Raw genomic sequence first — 23,383 nt, 5'->3', positions numbered from 1 at the left:
TTGATCTGATGTTTTTTTATTTTATTTGTTTGAATCAATTTTATTAGTGTGATCAGTTTCATATATGCCTTTACCCAAGTGTTCTTAAAATTTGTTTTAAATTCATTTTTAAGTGCCTTTGTTAAATATATGTACAAAATTTTATCACAGAAAAATTTACTTGATTTTTTGTGTGTTGATTGGCCTAATAAAAATGATATATCGAAGGGCTATTTTGATTATTGCTGTGATGCCTATATATGACCTCATTACGCTGATGCTATTTCATCAATAAGTCATACTTATTTGGACTAGTATGTTGTATGAAATGTTTGTTGATTATTGAAGTATTGAAATTGTTATAAATTGTATCGAAATTATATTGAAGTTATATTATTTATTTATAAAATTATTATATTGTTGAAAATTAATGAAATACATATTCATTATCTTGTGCTTTTGTTAAATAGAATTTAAAAAGGGACCATGTATATTTATGATTTTTATAGCATATATCTCTCATGTTTAGAATAAGGGCAAATAGATTGTTTTTCATGTCTTTGTCACATTTGTTATTTTTTTTGCATTTGATTTTTACCATGACCAAAACTATATTTTCGGCATTTAACTTTGGTTAACAGTTTGAAACATTTTAAGTGTTAACCATAGTTCTTGCATTGGGTCTGAAAATGTTATGTTAAGTTTGTTACAAGAGCTTTTTAAATTTTATTAGCTGAAATGAAAGTTACCCATGTGAGACACATTGTTTTCAATAAAACTCAACTGCATTATATATACATATGTCTGAGTAAATAATTTACGATAGGGATAGAACTAACAACTTGTGAAAAGAAAGGTTAATACATAAAAGGTCAATGCTTTAACAGCTCAAATAGCCTCAATTTTGTATAAGCAATACATTTTTGTAAGTGGTTAACAAAAGAGAGTTTCTTTACCTACTGGTAATCATAGAAATTGAGAGTAAGGAAATCAGACATATGTGCGTATTGTTATGTGTTTACTTTTCTACATTGGTTAGAGGTATAGGGGGAGGGTTGAGATCTCACAAACATGTTAATCCCCGCCGCATTTTTGCGCCTGTACCAAGTCAGGAGCCTATGGACTTTGTTAGTCTTGTATTATTTTAATTTTAGTTTCTTGTGTACAATTTGGAAATTAGTATGGCGTTCATTATCACTGGACTAGTATATATTTGTTTAGGGGCCAGCTGAAGGACGCCTCCGGGTGCAGGAATTTCTTGCTACATTGAAGACCTGTTGGTGACCCTCTGCTGTTGTTTTTTATTTGGTCGGGTTGTTGTCTCTTTGACACATTCCCTATTTCCATTCTCAATTTTATTATATGATTTAATTACCATTTCTTATTACCTCCAATTAACAGGCCCATTATTTACTTGTATATTCATATATTTCATCTGTATAACAAGTTGTAAAATTATTTTAAGCATTAATGAACTCATGACAAGCATTTATTATGTAGCTGTACATACAGAAAATTGCATTTGTTTCATACCTGATAAATAAATCATTATGGTTGGAAAAATATTTTTAAATTAGATGCATGAATTATTATTATCTTCAGTATCATAATTAGTTAAACATCGCATTAATTGGTATTTTTTTTAACTGATCTTATAAAGCACACACTTTTTTACTTGGCCTACATATAGATCTCATGGTATAGTTTATTCACAGTATCTATTTAAGTTCAGACAAAAGCAGTTGTTACTTTTTTTTAACTAATCTAGTCTGCAGATATATAACATAGATAAATTTTACTATTTTCTAGTCTTTATTTTAGCATATGTTGTACTAAAATAAAATAAGGTGTTACAGTTTTTGTATAATGTATTATTATTTAACATTTATCTGTTGCAGATTTTAAAAAGTTTTTAAAACATAAATTTGTTAGGTTAAGAAAGGTAGTTGTAGTGTAGCATTATTCATTATTTGTTTGATTCTTAAATTGCTATCTCAACTATCTAAAAGGTCCTTTTTTGTAGTGAATGTTCTTTTGTCAAAACTTAAGGTGGTACCCAACACCTTTACTAAAATTAATTTGGCTCGTTTAATTTTCATAAAATTTTGACAAAGTATTTACTTTGACCCTTTAACAAAAATATAAAAATTTCAAAAATTTTGAACCAACTGTTTTATCAGAAAAAATGCACTGGTTATATAGCAGTTTGTCAAACACTAATTTTGATCATTGAGAAGCTTAAGATTCCCTTCACAACATAATGTAATTAAAACGTTTAGCTGATTTTACAGAGTTATCTCCCTGCCGTGTTAGGTACCACCTTAAATAAAATGGTAAAATACATTGCTCATTAATCAGTAGATTCATTTATATTTCTGTGGTATCATTTTTCATGAATTTCATGGATAAATTTAACCCTGAAGTATACCTAAATGTTAAATGAAGTTAACATTAATTATAGACGAATCAACAAAATTAAAATGAATAAACAATTTTCCCCTATCAATGAAAATTGGCATAGTAGTATTATCAATGAATCCATACTACATTGTAATATTAAATGGGAACAGTCTTCAGCCAATGAGTCCAAAATGTTTTTTTTTTTTTTACCCACACTAAAATTTGTTAAGATTTTAATTGAATTGACGTTTTGTGTGGAGAAAATGGTTGTCAGATTTTCTTTTTATACGTGTATAAACTCCATCCCTTTCAAAAACATTTTCACAAGATATTGAATTTAGTCGTCTTGCCATTTGTAACGATGATAATGTAACATACAGAGTGTGGCCATAAGTATTCGTCACTTGGAGATTTTTCGCTATATACTGTATATAAAACTATATTTTTTCAAAAAAATATTTTGGGGTCATATTTTGGTTTCGATTTTAAGCAACTTGGTACCAAAAAGAAAAAGAATTGTCATATGTTTATTTTGTTATATTTTTTTTTGTGGATCATTTTCATTTTTTCACAAAAACACATACCAGTATATTATTTTCTGTTCAGAAATTTGCTATATATTCAACCAAATGAAATATTATACACCTATTGACTGGGTGTGAGGGTAATAGCAAGTTTGTTGTCCCTGAGGTACCAACTATTGCTCGAGGCACAGCCGAGAGCAATAGTTGGTATGCGAAGGGACAACAAACTTGCTATTACCCGCACAACCAGTCATTAGGTGTTTTATTATACTGAACAACACAGCCATTAAGTGTTTTTATATACCAAATAACTAATTTTCTAAAAGTGTATATATCTTATCTGAAAGAAAGAAAAAATGTAACATAACTTTACATGCACATGATGAACTTTACTTTTTTTATAATTCGTTTTGTATTTATAAATATTTCATTAATTTCAATCAAGACTACAAATACTTGTGTTAAACTTTCTGTGCTTATTATAAATCCTAGTTAAAGTACACCAAACGCAAATTCACTTTTAATATACGGAGAGTGAACCCATATTATGAATAAGGTACTATATTTTAGATCTTTTAAAAAATTTCCATGAAGATTTTCTTTCTCTTTTATAATTGCTTCTTGTAAGTGAAATTACAATCAAAACAAACAGATTCCACCGTTTACAATATAAGAGTGAGTTTGACGTTGCAAAGCATACGTAACCAAGCAGAGTAGTCAATGACATCATTATCGTCCAATGAAAAATAAACATGGAAAAGTACGGGAAAGATGATTATGAAACTATTAACCGGGGCAATAGTCTTTGAAACTATTAACTGGCAAATTGTCTTTAGAATGAAATAGCACAACTATTTCATTTATTTTATATAGGAAAAAAACTCTTGAAGTATAATAAAAAAAAATATTGTATGTGTTCACATCAAGAGAAAACAAAAAAACCTGAAGACAAAACTATTATCAAATAAAAAAACATACTTCAGACAATTCTACGTCTTTCAATGCCTTGCTGATAAAAATCCAACCATAAATGCCCTCAAAATATTTTTTGGGAAAAAGTGTGTTTTTATATGAATATATAGCAAAAAAATGCAGGTGACGAATACTTTTGGGCAGGTACTGTATATAAATCATCTAATTTATCCTAATTTTATATTCAATATGGAGGGAACACAAGACCATTTTAAACAAATTCCTCATAATTTGTGATATTTATTTTCATTGGTCACTTGAAAGACACTGTATTTGTCACCTTACTGCCAAAAAGCAATATGTTTTGTTAGGTACTTTTATTTTTTACATATGATCTGTATGAATATTTACACCATTAAGTCTTCCACACTTGTACTATTATATTTCTATTTATTTATTAAAATGAAAATGTTATTAGTCAAAATAAAAGACAGCAAAGTTATGTTTATTTTTGTTTTGAATATTAGAATTAAAGGTTTAGCAATGCTGATTACCAATTCTGGTTGTAAAACGGCACCAATTTAAAGTCTGTCATTGATGGAAACGAAACCTTTTCCAGCTTCAGTAATTGAATGGTGTATAGTTTAGGTTTAAAACTGGTTTCAAGACCATTGAAAAATTCTGATTTTGGTATGCTTAACTGTTTAAAAGTGCTTGTTCTGTAAACTTAACCAGGTTAACTGAAAAAAACTCAGGGCAGTCAAAAGTAAAATCCTGGAAATTGGTGTATAATAGTGGTCTTCCATTTGTTAACAGTTGTTTGTTTATTTGAACTATCTCATTGTTCTTGTGATAGTCTGCTTACCTGTAATTCAAAAGGTTGTTTGTTGTATGCCAGCTTTATTTAAACCAAGGATGACCTCTTTTTACAGAATTTTAACTTGTAAGCTATCACAAAGACTGTTCACACAGATATGTCTCTCCTATATGCAGTTGTTGAAATGTAAACTATACTAAACATTTACTGTAAATTAATCACGACTGAAGGTAGATAGCCAAATTATCTCCCTTGAAATGAAATATGCTACTGCTATAACTGCATACAAAATATCATTGATATACCATTACCTTAGCTGTTCAACTGACCTAATCACTAAAGTTTACATAGTCAAAGCATAAGTTTGTCAATGAATCATTAGGGTGGCAAAATCTTTATTGAAATGAGATGTGCAAAGCTAATACAACTGTATACCAAGTATCATTGACTGGCTATGAGCAGTTCATCTTAACTGAATCAAAACATAAACATGTAAATCAGACCATGACTGAGGGTTGGAGTCTCTTAATTTTCAGATATGAGATGATGCAACTGTATACCAAATATCATTGACTGACCATTAATTGTTCCCAAAACTGACCTTATCACAAATTAAGTTTAACTAATTGTTGAAGACACCAATGCTGGAAATAGGAGGCCAAAGACTCTCGTGCCTTTACTGCTTGATAGATACAAAACAAAAAGTTAAGTTTAACATACTGTCTTGTTCAAAGGGTACACTTTCACATGCTCTTTAACTTTGTATAGTTATAAGTTAAATTACAAGCTGAACACTACAAATTTTGTCGTTTATACACCACAGTCTCGAGAAATTTGAATGCTGGAACAAGAGAAGTCTATGTATGGCTATATTTATATATTTTAGTCAATTCTTGAGTTGTATATTGTAAAGGCAGTCGTCTTGTGTTGACTTTATTTCATTCTAGTTTTTGCTTATTTTTCGTTGTTGGGTTGCTCTATCATTAACATAGAAACCAACTCTTTTTATTCATACATGTAGATTTTAATGTCCTACTAACTTTGGTTTAAGTTTATTTATTAGCTTGTGTATGCTCTGGGACTTTCTATGCCAATACAATCATTATGTTCTCAAGAATTTTGAATTCATGGTTTCATGTTTCCCCTAAAAAAATCTGTTGACCTCTAAATTATTATTTTTTTGTTTTTTATGGTTATTTGAATTTTCAATACGTATCAAATCCAAAATTGACGTAGACAAATACCAAAATGCAGTACAGTAGTCACCTTTGAAAAATACAGATTGTGTGTCCATTCTACTTTCTTTTTTTTTAATTACTGCCTACAAATTTTTGAAGGTGTGTATAACTCCTATAAACTGTTATCACAGAGATATGTCTTGCCTGTAATTTTGTAATTTTGATTATGCAAATGTTGAAATCAAAATAGCAATACTTTAACATCTTATACAAGTTAAGAAAATATTCAAAGTCAATGAACCATGACTGAGTTACATGGCTAAACATTCTCCATGTAAATGAGATGTGCCAATGCTTATTTCATACAACTGCATACCAAATACCATCATGACCATTGACTTATTATAAGTTGTTCCCAAATCTAAATACAAACATTAACTAGTAAACTATAGAAAAGTTTCAAAGTCAATAAGAGAGGGTGGGGCAATATAATCTCCATACTTGCAGCTTTCTCAAGGCCATATAATTCAAGGGCAAATCCACAGGTAATCTCTAATCTTGAATGTTTCAGGGAAGGATGACCTCTTTTTACCGAATTTTAACTTGTAAGCTATCACAAAGAATGTTCACACAGATATGTCTCACCTTATGCAGTTTGTAAAATACAGTTGTTGAAATGTAAACTATACTAAACATTCACTGTAAATTAATCAAAACTGAAGGTGGATAGCCAAATTATCTCCCTTGAAATGAAATATGCTACTGCTTTAACTGCATACAAAATATCATTGATTTACCATTACCTTAGCTGTTCAACTGACCTAATCACTAAAGTTTACATAGTCAAAGCATAAGTTTGTCAATGAATCATTAGGGTGACAAAATCTTTATTGAAATGAGATGTGCAAAGCTTATACAACTGTATACCAAGTATCATTGACTGTCTATGAGCAGTTCATCTTAACTGAATCAAGACATAATCATGTAAATCATGCAATTGTTTTAAAGTCATTAGACCATGACTGAGGGTTGGAGCCTCTTAATTTTCAGATATGAGATGATGCAACTGTATACCAAATATCATTGACTGACCATTAATTGTTCCCAAAACTGACCTCATCACAAATAAACTTAAACTAATTGTCGAAGACACCAATGCTGGAAATAGGAGGCCAAAGACTCTCGTGCCTTTACTGCTTGATAGATACAAAACAAAAAGTTAAGTTTAACATATTGGTCTTGTTCAAAGGGTACACTTTCACATGTTTTTTATATAGTTAAAAGTTAGATTACAAGCTGAGCACTACAAATTTTGTCGTTTATACACCACACAGTCTTAAGAAATTCTAATGCTGGAGGAAAAGAAGTCTATGTATGGCTATATTTATATATTTTAGTCAATTCTTCAATTGTATATTGTAAAGGCCGTCCTCTTCTGTTGACTATATTTCATTTTAGTTTTTGCTTATTTTTCGTTATTGGGTATATTTGTATATTTTAGTCAATTCTTGAGTTGTATATTGTAAAGGCAGTCGTCTTCTGTTGACTATATTTCATTCTAGTTTTTGCTTATTTTTCGTTATTGGGTATATTTATATATTTTAGTCAATTCTTGAGTTGTATATTGTAAAGGCAGTCGTCTTGTGTTGACTTTATTTCATTCTAGTTTTTGCTTATTTTTCGTTGTTGGGTTGCTCTATCATTAACATAGAAACCAACTCTTTTTATTCATACATGTAGATTTTAATGTCCTACTAACTTTGGTTTAAGTTTATTTATTAGCTTGTGTATGCTCTGGGACTTTCTATGCCAATACAATCATATGTTCTCAAGAATTTTGAATTCATGGTTTCATGTTTCCCCTAAAAAAATCTGTTGACCTCTAAATTATTATTTTTTTTTTTTTCATGGTTATTTGAATTTTCAAAAAATCCAAAATTGATGTAGAAAAATAACAAAATGCAATACAGTTGTCACCTTTGAAAAAATACATTGTGTGTCCCTTCTTCTTTCTTTTTTTTTAATTACTGCCTACAAATTTTTGAAGGTGTGTATAACTCCTATAAACTGTTATCACAGAGATATGTCTCGCCTGTAATTTTGTAATTTTGATTATGCAAATGTTGAAATCAAAATAGCAATACTTTAACATCTTATACAAGTTAAGAAAATATTCAAAGTCAATGAACCATGACTGAGTTACATGGCTAAACATTCTCCATGTAAATGAGATGTGCCAATGCTTATTTCATACAACTGCATACCAAATACCATCATGACCATTGACTTATTATAAGTCTTTCCCAAATCTAACTACAAACATTAACTAGTAAACTATAGAAAAGTTTCAAAGTCAATAAGAGAGGGTGGGGCTATATAATCTCCATGGAAAAGATACTTGCAAATGCTAATAAATTTGCATACCAAATATCATTGGCTTAACATTAGCAGTTGATCTTAAATTGATCTAACCACAAACTAATAAATGTAAACTAAGATAAGTTTCAAAGTTATTAGACTGTGACTGAGGGGTGAGGCTAAATATTCTCCATGGAAATGAGATGTGCCAATGCTTATACAACTGAATACCAATTAACATTGGCCTACCACTAATGGTTCCCCTTGAATTGACCTAATCACAAACTAATACATGATCAACTCAGAAAAATTTTCAAAGTCAATAGACCATGACTAAGGGAATGGAGCCAAATTATCTCCATGGAAATGAGATATGCGGATGCTTACACAACTACATACCAAATATCATTGACCTACCAATTGTAGTTCCCCATAAACTGACCTAATCACAAACTAATACATGTAAAATAAGCAAAAGTTACAAAGTCATTAGACTATGACTAAGGGGGAGGAGCTAAATTATCTCCATGGAAATGAGATATGCCGATGCTTACACAACTGCATACCAAGTATCATTGAGCTACTACTTGTGGTTCCCCATAAACTAACCTAATCACAAACGAATACATGTAAAATAAGCAAAGGTTTCGAGGTCAATAGACTATGACTGAGGGGGCAGGGCCAAATAATCTCCATGGAAATGAGATGTGCCAATGCTTATACAACTGCATACCAAGTATGATTGAGCTACCACTTGTGGTTCACCATAAACAAGACCTAATCACAAACTAATACATTGTTGACACTATGCAGCTGCTGGAAACAGCATACCTATGTCTCGCTTTTTGAGGCGAGACAATAAAACTAGAGGTTCTCAGATGATTTTTAAAACGGCAAGTAGAACAGAATGTTGTCAGATCCTTGTAAGTGAAGCAACGGCACATGATCTGTATTTTTATCAGAGTATCATCATCATCTTTTAGAGACAAATGTGTTACAATTGAATAAGACAAAATCACTGTGTATCATTTTTTTAATTTGTTTTTTCCATATCGTCATAGTTATATCATACTACACATAAAAAGATGAAATGTATCTCACTCACACACATTTATTCATGACCTTGAAAAAAATGCATTCCATATATACAATCCGTAATGAGTTAATGCCCTCAATCAGTCTAGATATATACAAGCTTGACACTCTCTCCAATAAAATATATGTTACATATTACAATATTAAATAAATATATTACACTTAACCATAAATAATGCACAGAAAAAGTGAACACAGGTTAAAAGATAAATTGAATATTAAGCAAATTAAAAATATCATGGAAGAAAAAAAAATTTTGTATGCCTAAATTCTAGCAAAGCTTTTGTTTTCATAACTAGGACTTGCATGGTCAGCAAATGAAAATCAACAATTATTTATTTCCAAAAATAACCATTCTTTGTATAAGGGAATTTTCACAACAAATTATTTCTATCTTATGTTCATTAAACTCCACGGTAAGTTGAATTATTGCACAAATATTGGATGAAATTAAAAGAATGAGGTCAGAAGGACTGTTTACACACATGCACCAATTTTTGGAGTTATCAATGATATCCTGATATATTTTTGTGTTAAATGTGATTAATTACGGAAGCAATTCTGAGGTCGTCTGTTGTGACTTTATATACTATTTCAATGGCAAAATGCTAATTTTAACAAAAATTGTATGAAAATTTCATAGTTAAATCTACAAAGCTAAACTACACGTCAAAACCCTTCATACATACAAAATATGTTGTCTGTGAAAAATTTGCTATATGTTATTTAATTGCTTTAAATATGGTTCAAACAAAGCAGAGTGAAGCTTTATTTTTACAACAGTGGATTCATTTATTTTTCGTGGGCATCAATTTTTGTGGATTGCAGAAAACTTGCATTTTTCGTGGATATGTGATAAGTATGGATACAACTTTACAGAAATTTGAATTTCGTTAAACATTTGAATTCCTAGTTCACCTGTACCCACGAAACTTACGAAAAATCGGTGTCCAACGAATAATAATGAATCCACAGTACTCTTAAATTTGAAAATCCACCCACACTATTATACTAAATTGAACCTTCTGCTAGATTGAAGTCACTGCTAAAAGAAATATACACCTTTAAAATTGAAATATACAAATATAATTCATAAGTTACATAAAAATAATTGGAATGTCTAATCTAAGAAATAAAATTGTTGGTAAACACACCTTGGCTAGTTATACACTTATCAACACTGTTGTTGGTACACACACCGTGGCTAGTTATACATTTATCAACACTTATGATCAGTTCCAGTAAAAATTCCTGAGAGAAAGTACTTTCTACTGGATTTCTGGTACAAGCTGCACTTATACATGTTATAGGATTAACACAACATTTACTTATTATGCATCCTACTTGTTCAGTTTTAAAAGTGATACATTTATTCTAATACTATGGATTTGTTATTATTTACGATAACTATTTTTGTTGCAGAATTGGAGAAATCATAAAATCAAATATCCATGAAAATAGAGTTTTCACCAATCCACTGAAATAGTTACACACACAAGTAAAGGGATCCACAGTTTAAATAAATTTACGTTTTAATTAGTTTAAATACAGCAATTGTGATCGTAAAAATTTGGAGATGATAATATCACTTTTCATCATAAAAATGGCAAAGTATTTAAATCATAAATCTAAGCCTAGAACTTAAAATTTGTGGAAAGAAAGAGTATTGTTAGGCATGTTAGGTATACTACAATTGAAAGATATTTCTGTTACCCATCCTACAACATATAAAGACAAAGGGCACCAGTTGTGCCCCACAATCACAGTACATGTACTATAAAGGGACTTTTTGAATAGAAAAAAAAATATTCAAAATACCATGCCACAAGGTTAGACAAAGGGATGACTTATACACATGTAGCTACCAAATACAAATCAGCAGTATATCTTAACAACAACCACAAGGACTTTCTTTTTATCAAAAAAGATTTGACCGAAAATTTCCAGATATAAGCATTCTTGGTAATATTTTAAATGCAGACCATGAAAAACAGCATTTTTGGTTCAGTAATGGATACCAAACCAATGTCTGGTAAAATTGATAGGGTTTTACTATGCTGTTTCCTTATTTGACAATAAAAAGCGTGTTTTTTGTGTCCAAGTATCAAATTTAGCATAATAAAAATTATTAAATGCACTCCCTTTATACTATCATATGACAAGCTTACACCTGATGATTATAAATTTACCCTGTAACTTGTCAGTATGAGAAATCTCAGAAATCACAATGCTAACAGTTTTTAATAACAAGTAACTTAATTCTGCAGCTCAAAATTTTATAGACGTTTCTTATTTTTTTAATTCTTTTTATTTGACTTCATTTTTATATATGCCATTATGGACAAAAACTTTACCCAAAATGTAAAAAAAAAATTTTTTGTTATAATGCCATCAGCTTATGAAGAAGTAATTTGCAGAATTCTGCGATTTCCCAAACTGCTATGGCAACATAATTAAATAATACGAATATGATATACATTGTTTCAAGTCACAAATCTTCCTCTAATATTCTATAAAAAAGTTTTTTTTTTCAACCTACTAGTATGGCATATAGCGTATTTGTCGTTGCACTAAGGTCATTGAGATATTTTTTTACTTAAAATATTATAAGACTTTAGTGCTACTGTTCCTCAGCTAATCATGCTAATAGAGGATCGTCTTTCTTCAAGGAATTTAGACATACATGTACCACAAAAATAACTATTCTTTTTTTATACAATCTTAGTACAAAAATAATAGGTACTTCAATGTTAAATATTAAATAATATGCATAATAATAATAATTAATACATCTGGAAATTTTACAACCTGAATTTTTATTTTAGCACTTTAAACACAACATTTTGTACAAAAATGTGACCTGACTGTGTCTTGATGTTATTAAGACTGTTGGAACTGATAATGCATTTTGACCAAAAATCAGGTATCTAATGCCAATGATTTTTTAAGGTATATACATCTACATATATCATATGTTGGATAAAGTCTAACATGTAATTAGCAGTAAATGATGTTCAATCCATTACTGTGATCTTAAATTTATTCTATTTGTTAAAGTTCTAAAAATTGTGCAAAGTAACAACCAATAGACACAATTCCTTAGTTTATAATCTTTAAAAATTTTGTTTACTGTTATAGTTAAACAAGGTGATTATTGCTAAAAGATCTATAAATATTTTATGAAACATAAGTAGATGATATCATTTAAGTTGAACACAACCTTCAAATCAAGACATTGTTTCAAACTACCAAAGTAAGGAAGAAATGATCTCCAATTTAAAAACAGTATAGTTTGTATGGTCCCACTGAGAATGATTTGATATGATATGATTTTAATGATACTGCAATATGATGAAATTGTCTTTCAACTTATTATATTCCAAGTTTTAAAATGATTAGCTTACGCTAAAGCATTCATATATTCTAAGAAAATAAAACTATTATGCTTATCTCATTTAAAAATTGGTGTGAAAGCATTAAACTCTGTCACAAAATAAATGCATAAAATGTATGGCATATATTTCAGGTTTGCACTGAACCATATCAGATCCCTCTTGTCAAAAATTTTCTAGTCTCTTATGTTATTTTGAATTCCGTTTCATATGAAGGCTTTTACATTGTCTTTAAACAATATGGAATTGCCTATGACAAGCACATTCCTAATTTAAAAGAATATTTAAAGATTTATTCGAGGTCTATCCCCCCTTTAATTGTCAATTCTATAATTGATGTCATGATAATATATACAGCTGCCACTGTTATACTTACATTTCTTCCATCTCATTTATTCAGATCAATTTCAAATTATGAGTATAAAGTGAGAATATAATTGATTTTTTTACAAGATAATTTAGAACTTAAATTCAAGGATGAATTAAAATTACATTTAATTCGTCACACAACAATCATCCATATCCCTACTGTAAAAAAAAATACTTCTTTCTAAAATTTCCAAGATTATGGAACTTTGATAAAACTGGCAATGACGAAATAAAAGTGAGTATATAGAATCATCAAAAAATACAACTGTTTGAAACAAACATAAGAAACTAAAACATAAATATACTACACAATATTTACAATACACCTGGAATGAACCTAACTGTACGGTACATTCTACAACAATGTCTCATGATGGGCTCAGACAGAATAAAAATGGCACAGTATTATTTCTGGCACAGTAAAATTAATGGTACCAATTTTACGTCACCATATGCACATTTTCAACAAATAATGTATCTTAATCCATGTTTGAAGCAAAATTTGTTGAAAGTCCAAAACTTAATTCAAAAGTTGAAGACCTGATAAAACCTTAGAGTCAGGTATCACCTTTGCAAAACATTTTGGATCCCAGCGTCACCCCATTTCTTTTAATCTATTGCTGAACCCATTCATTTACTGGCAAATGCAAACGGGAGACTGTGTCCAACTAGTTGAATTCATATGAGTATTTAACTATGTATTTCTCAAAATAAAGTTTTCTCTCTTTCATTTGAAAACAAATAAAAAAAGGTAGTCTGTGTCTTCAATAACTTCTCAATTATTTCTGAGAAAAGAACCTAAAACTATTGCAATACCTTTGAAGTCTTCAGATTAATTTGTCTTCACTTAAAATCTTTCTTTGCTCATTACACACTATTAAATGTGGTGTAAATATTGACAAAGAACTTCTCAAAAGTTGACAAATCAATAATATACCAAACAGCTGGTCGGTAAATTATAAATAGCTGTCAAAGTCCGCATTATTTGATGTGAATTTATTATAGAAAACTAACGACATGAAAATGCCAATAACTCTTAGTCAGTTGAAGATTAAATCAAGTTAAGTCTATAGATGGAATAGATCTCTCTGTCGGACCAATGCATGATATTCACATTTGCAGACGAAAAGCAAGAAAGTAGACACTTGTTCGATAATAAAATCCCATTCCAATTTTGCTGATAAAAAAAATGTAACAATCTTATATAGTATACTGACTGTGACAGGCAATATTTTATGTTTCATTGTAAAGGCGACCAATGAAAAATGTTAACTATAAGAATGAGATGTGAAAAAAAAGAAGACAATGAACAGCGGCAGATCCAGGAGTCTGTTTCACAAAAAATCTTAAAACACAAAAATGTTTGTGGGTAAAAATTAATCTTACGATAAAAATATTTGGTTGAATTGTTAAGGAATCCTAAAGATAAATTTTACACTTAAGATTTTTTGTGAAAAGGGCTACAGGAGTCTGTTTAACAAAAAAACTTACAACTAAGATTGAGGGTTAGTATACTGAATTTTCATAACTTACAACTAAGATTGATCATTAGTATACTAAATTTACATAACTTACAAGCAATCTTAGTCATAAGCTTTTTTGTGCAACAGACTCCAGGAGGGTGTTCTCAACCCCCCCTTTTTAAGATGATCAATACATTCGAAAGGGGACATATTGTTGGAACCCCCCTTTTTAAAATGGCTGGATTAGCCCCCTGATAAACATTAAGTGATAGCAGAAGCTTATTGTCCAGGTGAGCTAAATATCTATACAAGTTATTAACCTTTGCGAATAGAGCTGGGTTGCTTTCAACATTGTAGCAGCTAAATAATGCTACGTAGATTTATGACTATTGAACGTGTAGCTAGCCTAGCTGCTATCAATATCTATGTAGCAGCTAGGCTAGCTTCATGTTCAATAGTCATACATCTATGTAGCCCTATGTATATGATATGGAACGCAACCCTGCTTTAATCACTACACAGCTAAAATTTGCCATCTTTTCCTGTTGGAACCCATCAAGTCACATTGATGTAGAAGTAACCAATACATCGTACAAGATGGCTAACATTACATAAAATATCAAACATGATCACAGTTAGAGAATTGACTACCTTACTGTTATAAAAATATATATTGATCACTCAAACACACATTAAAATTTCATTCATAACAAAGTTTAACCAATATCCATCAAACCTCTAAAACATATCATAAATCATGTGTATAACTGCCTTCCTAACGTGATTGATTAAATCAATATTCAAAATTTAATTATTATTGTATAAATCTGACAACATTTTTTTTTATTGTTGACTTTACACTTTTACTGCCTGTCAATATTACGCCTTCATTTGATTTATCAATGATTTTGTAGTAATACTAGGTTCAGATCGAATATATGTCTTCTTTGAATAATTTCAATATCAACTTTTTATTTACATCAATTTATTTTCAGGGAAAACCATCTCACTGATAAGAACTGCATTTAACAATGTTTTACCAAATATATTTCTAGTATCATGGATGCCTTTTCAAGAAAGTTCAAAATAATGAATTTTAAACATAGATTGCTCATTATTTCAAGGTATTCATAGCAGACAAATTTTCATGAATGTTTGTGGGTAAATGGAACCACAACCTTGTTTTGAATGGATTAATAGTCTAACCTAGATTCCTATGTATTTATTTTGCCAAAACATCATAATTAAGTAGTCATAACAATAAATGAATCCATATATCATAGTATTCAGTATTAAGAAATAGAGTGTAATATGTGAAAAATGAATTTGTCACTATCAAAACCATAAATATTGATAATTTGCTACAACCTTTTACAACCTCTCTCAGATATCTTTAAAAGACCTTGACATAAAGCTATTTTTAATAGTACAATAATTGCAATTATTCAAGAAGTATTCCAATACAAGACAAGGTTTGATGGATATCAATATAGTAAAACAATACACAAGACAGATCATACAGCTACTTCAAATGTATCATAAACACTTTTCTTTTTCTCAGATTTATCATTTGGCCGTTTGTGGCTAGGATGTGATTGTCTTGAACTATTTGATGTTGAAGTCCGACTCGGTAAAGGCTGTCTTGATTCACTTGGTGATAATGTCCGACTTCTCGGCATAGCATGATTTTTATTTATACCGTTATTAGAATTCTGTCCATTCATCTCGCTCATTTCTAATGCCTTTACAAATGACAACGGACGCCTAGATCCGCCCATTTCATCATCAAATAGCCCTTGAGTATGGGGAGGAAGTGTAGTTGCACTGCGAGACTGTGCAGCATATCTATTGGTTGGGAGGCTGTCATGTGACCTCCCCCTATAATCACCTGAGTTGTACATCTGTTTTGAATGATTATAACCATCACTTGGCCGATAGTTATCCTGACCATAAGAATCTAACATCTCCTCACTTCTTGACGTGTAGCCGTTTGTCTTTTGTGAGAAACGTGGTGCCGACCTAGCTGATGGTGATTGAGGAGGCTTATGAGTATAATTGAATTTAGGTCGATACGGTATAGATGATGCACTGTTTTGAGGGTAATATGTATTTCCAGAATGACCTGGCTGATGAGAATCAATTTTAAAACGATTATCACTCTCTCTTTTAGGTCTAGGTTCACTTTGTGACCTTGAGTTATGTTCACGAACCTTATCATAATTAGTATTATTGCTTTCAACAGCTCTGCTTGGAACACTTGTGTTACGCATAGCATGAGACACACGGTCCAAACCAGGACTATTTAACAGAGAACGTGGTGGTGTTAAAACAGAATCCTCTGGTGTCGCTACAGGTGCAGCCGCCAAAGCTGCTGCCCTCTCTGCTCTTCTTCCTCGTTGTGGGGACTTAGAGATGCTGTTACCATGGTGATACTGTCTTGGAGGTGAAGCTCTGTTATTGGTCTGACTATGGTATGTTCCAATGGTTGAATTCATGGATGGCTGCTGTGAATCATCAAAAAGATTTGTTTTTGAGTCTGACCTTTTCTGTAAAGGGGACGTTGTCTCACTGTCTTGACTGTCATCGTCCAGAAGACGTGAAGATTGAGGGGTGGCCTATCAACAGACGGTAGAGAGATGTTACAAATGTTAAAAATACAAATCTTGATTGGTTGAAGAGGTAAGTAGTGCATGCGGTGTCAAGGTCACTGAAGATGGTAACCTTTGACCTTACACCACAGAGGTCACTCCCTGAAAGGCAAAGAAAACATAAAGGTTGGTTAGTGCAAGCTAAGTGGAAAGCTAATACTGTGGTCAAGTGTTAAACATGTTAAATTGCTGAGAAGCATATAACAGCAGTGTTGTCAATAACTAGCTACTTGCAATTTATCTTCAATTTTCCGAATTTTGTCTACTGCACTTGAGATATAATGAAAATAGCCAAAGGCTACATAACATCTCTATGAAAGTCTCAGAATTGATTGAATCGATACATTTGTTAATCTTAAACCTATTTTATATGTACATAACAAGTACTTTTTTCGTAGTCTGAATAGTTGCTTAGTAATCTAGTTAATGAAATTGGTATTTTATAAAAAGTCATTTTCGGTGGTACATAACACTACAATGAGATAATGCTGTAAAATCAGCTGAATGTTTTAAATACAATTTATTGTTAAGGAAATATTAAGCTTCTCTACGATCAAAATTAGTGGTTTCTAAATTGCTATGTATCTAATGAAATTTTTCATACAAAGCGTGTGGTTCAAGTTTTTTGAAATTTTTGTATTTTTGTCAAAATTTTATGAAAATTAAACGAGCCATATTGATTTTAGTCCAGGTATTAGGTACCTCCTTAAATGAAGAAAAAAAAACATTTGATAACAAAGTAGTGATGGTAAAACATCTGATGATTTAATATGGAAGTAAAACATGGTATGATCACAGTTTTAGCATTATGGGAATACACCATCCAACACCATAAATATATTACAATAGGACATCAAAATAAAATATGTGTGTTAAGGGTTTCCCTGCTGACACTATATTTAAAGCAAAAAAAACTTTAAGCTTTTTTTTGAACTTTTAGAAATGAATCATTCCATAATTACAGGTCTTAAAATATAATCAAAATCAAAAATAGCCAAAAAATTTTGTCTTTCATATTTACCTTGAGAAAACCCAAAATACACATTTCCTGGCCTAAGCAATATTCTATATCTACTGACTAATGACTGAAGATGAATCCAACAGCCTCTAGTACTAGTATATAATATGAGAGGAAGCAATTGAACCATCACCTGAAAAGAGGGGTATATTAGGTAGGGGCCTAAACTACTATACCTAAAAGCCTAATACTACTATACCATACAAGGGTAGGACATTTGGACAAGCACTTGAAAAGAGGGGTTTATTATGTGGGGTCTCTTATTCACTTAACATTAATAGGGTAATTTTTTTAAGCCAAGTAAATTCATAGCTTTTTTTAAAAGTTATAACATTTTGAGAGTTTAAGACAGAAAGTGTGTAGTAAATAATCTAATTGTAAATAAAAATGTATATTCCTTATTTAATTGATTCCACTAATATCTTATATGAAATCTTCAATTTTGTTTGCAAAAGTGTTCTGTGCTTTTTTAAAATTTCCACATAACAGTAGACTTTTGAATTGAGAAGTTATTCTTTTATAGTGATTAAATGCCTTCATACTAAAAAGATTTTAATAGAAATTATTTGCTGTATAGATAAAAAAAAATTAAAAATTTCTCTGCGTTAAATTGAAGGTTTTGATAAAACAAATAATCTCAAACAATTCTCAGATAACTTGATTACTTTTATTTTGGAAGATCTGATTCTAAAACTCCACATTTCTAGACAATTTTATAAAATGCATTAACAGAGAACCTTTTGACATTAACCAGTATCATATATATTCAAATACAATTCTCTTGGAATTCATATATACATGATATATATAAACTTTAATATTCCAAGTCAATAAATATATCTCAGTAATTTCTAAAGGCTATTCAGTCAATGTCAGTATATTATTTTGAACCCAATGTATATACTAAAATTAAAAGTACTATTTTGGAATCAGTTTTTTTTTTTTCAGGGTCTTTTTCTTATTTCAACACATGAAGCACAAATATGCAGACTAGGGGGAGAGAACTGAGTGAAATTAACATTTTCACCTAAATCTTTATTGAAACTTGTCACCTGAACTGCCTCTATAAGAATAATTTCTTAAACATAAACTGCTAAGAGAATCACTTCCGTCTTTTTTCAGCTAGCTACATTATCATTTCATTGATAAAGGAAACTTTTCATGTTTTTATCTTTTTCTTATAAAATACACATCATATAATTCAAATGAAAATAATTGAGAGAAAGAACTATGATTGAAATAAGGAAACATGGCGCCAAAAATGAGAGAGCTATGTTAGACATATGTCATTAATGGCGACAAATTTGTCTAAACCACATTTGACCTTCAACTGTCTTATTAAATCTCTTACATCTTACGTTTTCAACTCTTAAATTCAATTGTTTCATTCCTTACATTTCAGAAAAATCAATGAAAATTTAAGGTATGTCTGGTCATGTGACAAATCTCTCACTTAGAACTGGACGGAACGGAGACAGCTCCAAAGCAAATACAAGTCAATTACTTTTCCTTCACACCACCTTAACACCACGAGGGACATTATAACAATATATTTAATCATGCTGATTGACATTAATTAACAGTACCGAGAGACGTTACTGAAAGACGGGGACAATTAATCAATAAGGCAAAGAAAGTAAATACCGTACTATAAAAGGCTTCTTAATTGTTAATATTTTTAATACCATTAGTTCAAGTGCCAGCATGACACAAAACTTAGAGTCATATGAAGTCAGTCTTTTTACAAGTGAAGAAGTTTACTTTAACCATTTTGACTGTTTTATCCCATTAAACTCTTTTTTTCATTTCTTCATTGCTAACAAGAGCATTTTTTGTAAAAATACACAATTTAATAGCTAATTTTTTTTTTTCGTCCTTTCCTTATTGCAGTGTTCATGGTAAATTTTAACCAAAGTTTTAGTATTCAAAATATCGAACCTTAGGTTAGCTATGTATATTTAAAGATTCAATAATTTGAGAAGAAAAATTTGAGCTTTATTAACTGATTTTTCAGAACCTTATTTGTTGGCTTTTTACTATCATGACTGTTTATAAATTACATTGTATAGAAACCTAGTTTACTAATGGGCAGCAAAATACTGCCTTCCAATTGTCATATGCATTGTATAAAACAATTAACAAAGAACGACATCAATTTTTTCATTCATTATTATCAAATGTCTGGAGTCTAATCTGATGAGAATTGTTGTGGATTATTGGAAAATGTAAGATTTCAAAAAGAAAACTTAAAGGTGCTGAATAAGCTAATTTTCATCGTAACAGAACTAAAATAAACCCATTGTCTTGTCATTTCAACAAATGATTTTGCAGATAATATTTACATTCAGGCGATTAGAAGCTAAGGACCGTTCCAGGAAGATAAGACTGGTTAAAGGCAATATAAGCACAATGAAAGTGGAATTTAAACAACAATATACAGCAGAAATTCTCAACTGCTAAATAAATGAAATCTTGTCTACCAATCTTCCTGGAAGAGTAATTTAGTTTAGGAGCAAGAGAGTGCAAGGTTGAGGAGGTTTGGCAGTTTGCACAAAAGGAGCCAAAAAAAAAAAATAACAAAAGCATGTATATATATCTTATATCTATGTGAAGAGCATTACTAAATAGGTCAAAAGTCTAAAAAGCAAACTCAGCAAAAAAAAAACCCAGACATTTTTAATTATAATTATTATGTAGATGAGAAAATCCAAGAACAAAATTTAATATAAGGGAAGTTTAAAATAGGTCAAATGTCCAAAAGCAAACTCAGTGAAGCAAAACATACATTTCCAATCATAACTATTAGGGAAGCTTAGAAAATCTCAAAGCAAAAAAATGAGTATTATCTAAAATTAGAGAATTCTAAAATAGGTCAAATGTCTTAATAGCTAACTCAGCCAAGCATAAAATTTTAATCATAACAAATATGTAAGAAGAGAAAATCCCAAGACAAACTTAATGTAAATTTCTCAATAGAGGATTTTAAAATAACAGCTGATTATATTTTAAGACTCAAGAGCATTTTAAGTAGGTCAAATATCCAACCAGATGCTCCGCAGGGCGTAGCTTTATACGACCGCAGAGGTTGAACCCTGAACGGTTGGGGCAAGTATGGAGACAACATTCAAGCTGGATTCAGCTCTAAATTTGGATTGTGATTAAAAAGTTGACACAGCATAGGTTTCTGACACAGAATGAATGTGGTCTAATGAACTTAAAATATTTTTTTTTTGCCTTTGAGCAATTCACTATGCTGTTGAATATTAATCTTCTCAAAAAAAATGTTTAATAAAATTTTCTTTCTATTTATGAAATCTGAAATGAGAAAAATTTAACCCCCCACCCCAATTTTATTTTCACATCCCCTTTTCCCTTTTTCCAAAACTGATCTCAATTCAAATTTCTAATGGAGTTTGCAACAATAACTACTCATTTAAATACATCATAAAATATTAAAATGTAAAATAAAGTGCTTGTTATCACTGAATGGTAAAGATTGTTTTAATTTATCAGTTGGTAGTAAAAGTGAATATACATTGTATATTGTATAAAACAATGATTTAAGTTGATTCAACTACTATTCTGGACAAAGAAAGATAACTCCAATTGAAAATTTCTTGCTATTGCACAATATTGTGCAATTAGATATTTCTTGCTATTGCGTAATACTGTGCAATTAAAGATTTCTTGCTATTGCACAATACTGTGCAATTGAAAATTTCTTGCTATTGCACAATACTGTGCAATTGAAGCTTTCTTGATATTGCTGAATACTGCGCAATTGAAAATTTCTTGCTATTGCACAATACTTAATATAATAGTTTTAGATCCTGATTTGAACCAACTCGAAAACTGGGCCCATAATCAAAAATCTAAGTACATGTTTAGATTCAGCATATCAAAGAAGCCCAAGAATTCAATTTTTGTTAAAATCAAACTTAGTTTAATTTTGGACCCTTTGGACTTTAATGTAGACCAATTTGAAAACGGGAACAAAAATTAAGAATCTACATACACAGTTAGATTTGGCATATTAAACAACCCCAATTATTCAATTTTTGATGAAATCAAACAAAGTTTAATTTTGGACCCCGATTTGGACCAACTTGAAAACTGGGCCAAAAATCAAAAATCTAAGTACATTTTTTAGATTCAGCATGTCAAAGAACCCCAAGGATTCAATTTTTGTTAAAATCAAACTAAGTTTAACTTTGGACCCTTTGGACCTTAATGTAGACCAATTTGAAAACAGGACCAAAAATTAAGAATCTACATACACAGTTAGATTCGGCATATCAAAGAACCCCAATTATTCAATTTTTGATGAAATCAAACAAAGTTCAATTTTGGACCATTTGGGCCCCTTATTCCTAAACTGTTGGGACCAAAACTCCCAAAATCAAACCCAACCTTTCTTTTAAGGTCATTAACCTTGTGTTTAAATTTCATAGATTTCTATTTACTTATACTAAAGTTATGGTGCGAAAACCAAGAATAATGCTTATTTGGGCCCCTTTTAGGCCCCTTATTCCTAAACTGTTGGGACCTCAACTCCCAGAATCAATCCCAACCTTCCTTTTGTGGTCATAAACCTTGTGTTTAAATTTCATTGATTTCTATTTACTTAAACTAAAGTTATTGTGCGAAAACCAAGAATAATGCTTATTTGGGCCCTTTTTTGGCCCCTAATTCCTAAACTGTTGGGACCAAAACTCCCAAAATCAATCACAACCTTCCTTTTGTGGTCATAAACCTTGTGTCAAAATTTCATAGATTTCCATTTACTGAAACTAAAGTTATAGTGCGAAAACCAAGAATAATGCTTATTTGGGCCCTTTTTGGCCCCAAATTCCTAAAATGTTGGGACCAAAACTCCCAAAATCAATCCCAACCTTCCTTTTGTGGTCATAAACCTTGTGTTAAAATTTAATAGATTTCTATTCACTTTTACTTAAGTTAGAGTGCGAAAACTAAAAGTATTCGGACGACACGACGACGACGCCAATGTGATACCAATTGATATACGACCAAAATATTTTCAATTTTTGCGGTCGTATAAAAAGCAAACTCAGCAAAGTAAAACTTCTATTTGACTTAAATCTATTATGTAAGCTCAAAAATTACATGAGAGAAAAATATTATTGTATTTTACTTAATATTATGTAATACATGTAATAGTTTTTTTCTTTAATAACAAATTAAAAGTCAATTTTTTGTTTAGACATATATT

The 23,383-nt window shown here is 30.4% G+C and overlaps 1 protein-coding gene across 3 annotated transcripts in view; it reads right to left on the bottom strand.

Moving 5' to 3' along the window:
- Window positions 1-9,183: 9,183 nt before the first annotated feature.
- Window positions 9,184-23,383, bottom strand: part of LOC143075537 (uncharacterized) — a 30,685-nt gene continuing 16,485 nt past the window's right edge. The window contains exons 8-9 of one of the 3 annotated variants that reach the window (XR_012978341.1): window positions 10,463-17,102; window positions 9,184-10,417 (exon numbers count right to left, since the gene is read on the bottom strand). Coding sequence is in view for 2 of the 3 variants with exons in the window: in XM_076250978.1 (XP_076107093.1) it covers window positions 16,002-17,102 (1,101 nt within the window). In the remaining variant the exon portion in view is untranslated. Of the gene's footprint in view, window positions 17,103-23,383 lie in introns of all 3 variants that reach the window. The other 2 variants (XM_076250979.1, XM_076250978.1) reach the window with 2 other exon arrangements.

Source organism: Mytilus galloprovincialis, chromosome 5, assembly GCF_965363235.1.
Source record: "Mytilus galloprovincialis chromosome 5, xbMytGall1.hap1.1, whole genome shotgun sequence".
Taxonomy (NCBI): domain Eukaryota; kingdom Metazoa; phylum Mollusca; class Bivalvia; order Mytilida; family Mytilidae; genus Mytilus; species Mytilus galloprovincialis.
The sequence above is the reverse complement of the archived record's forward strand: the minus strand, read 5'-3'. Positions and strand labels throughout refer to the sequence as shown.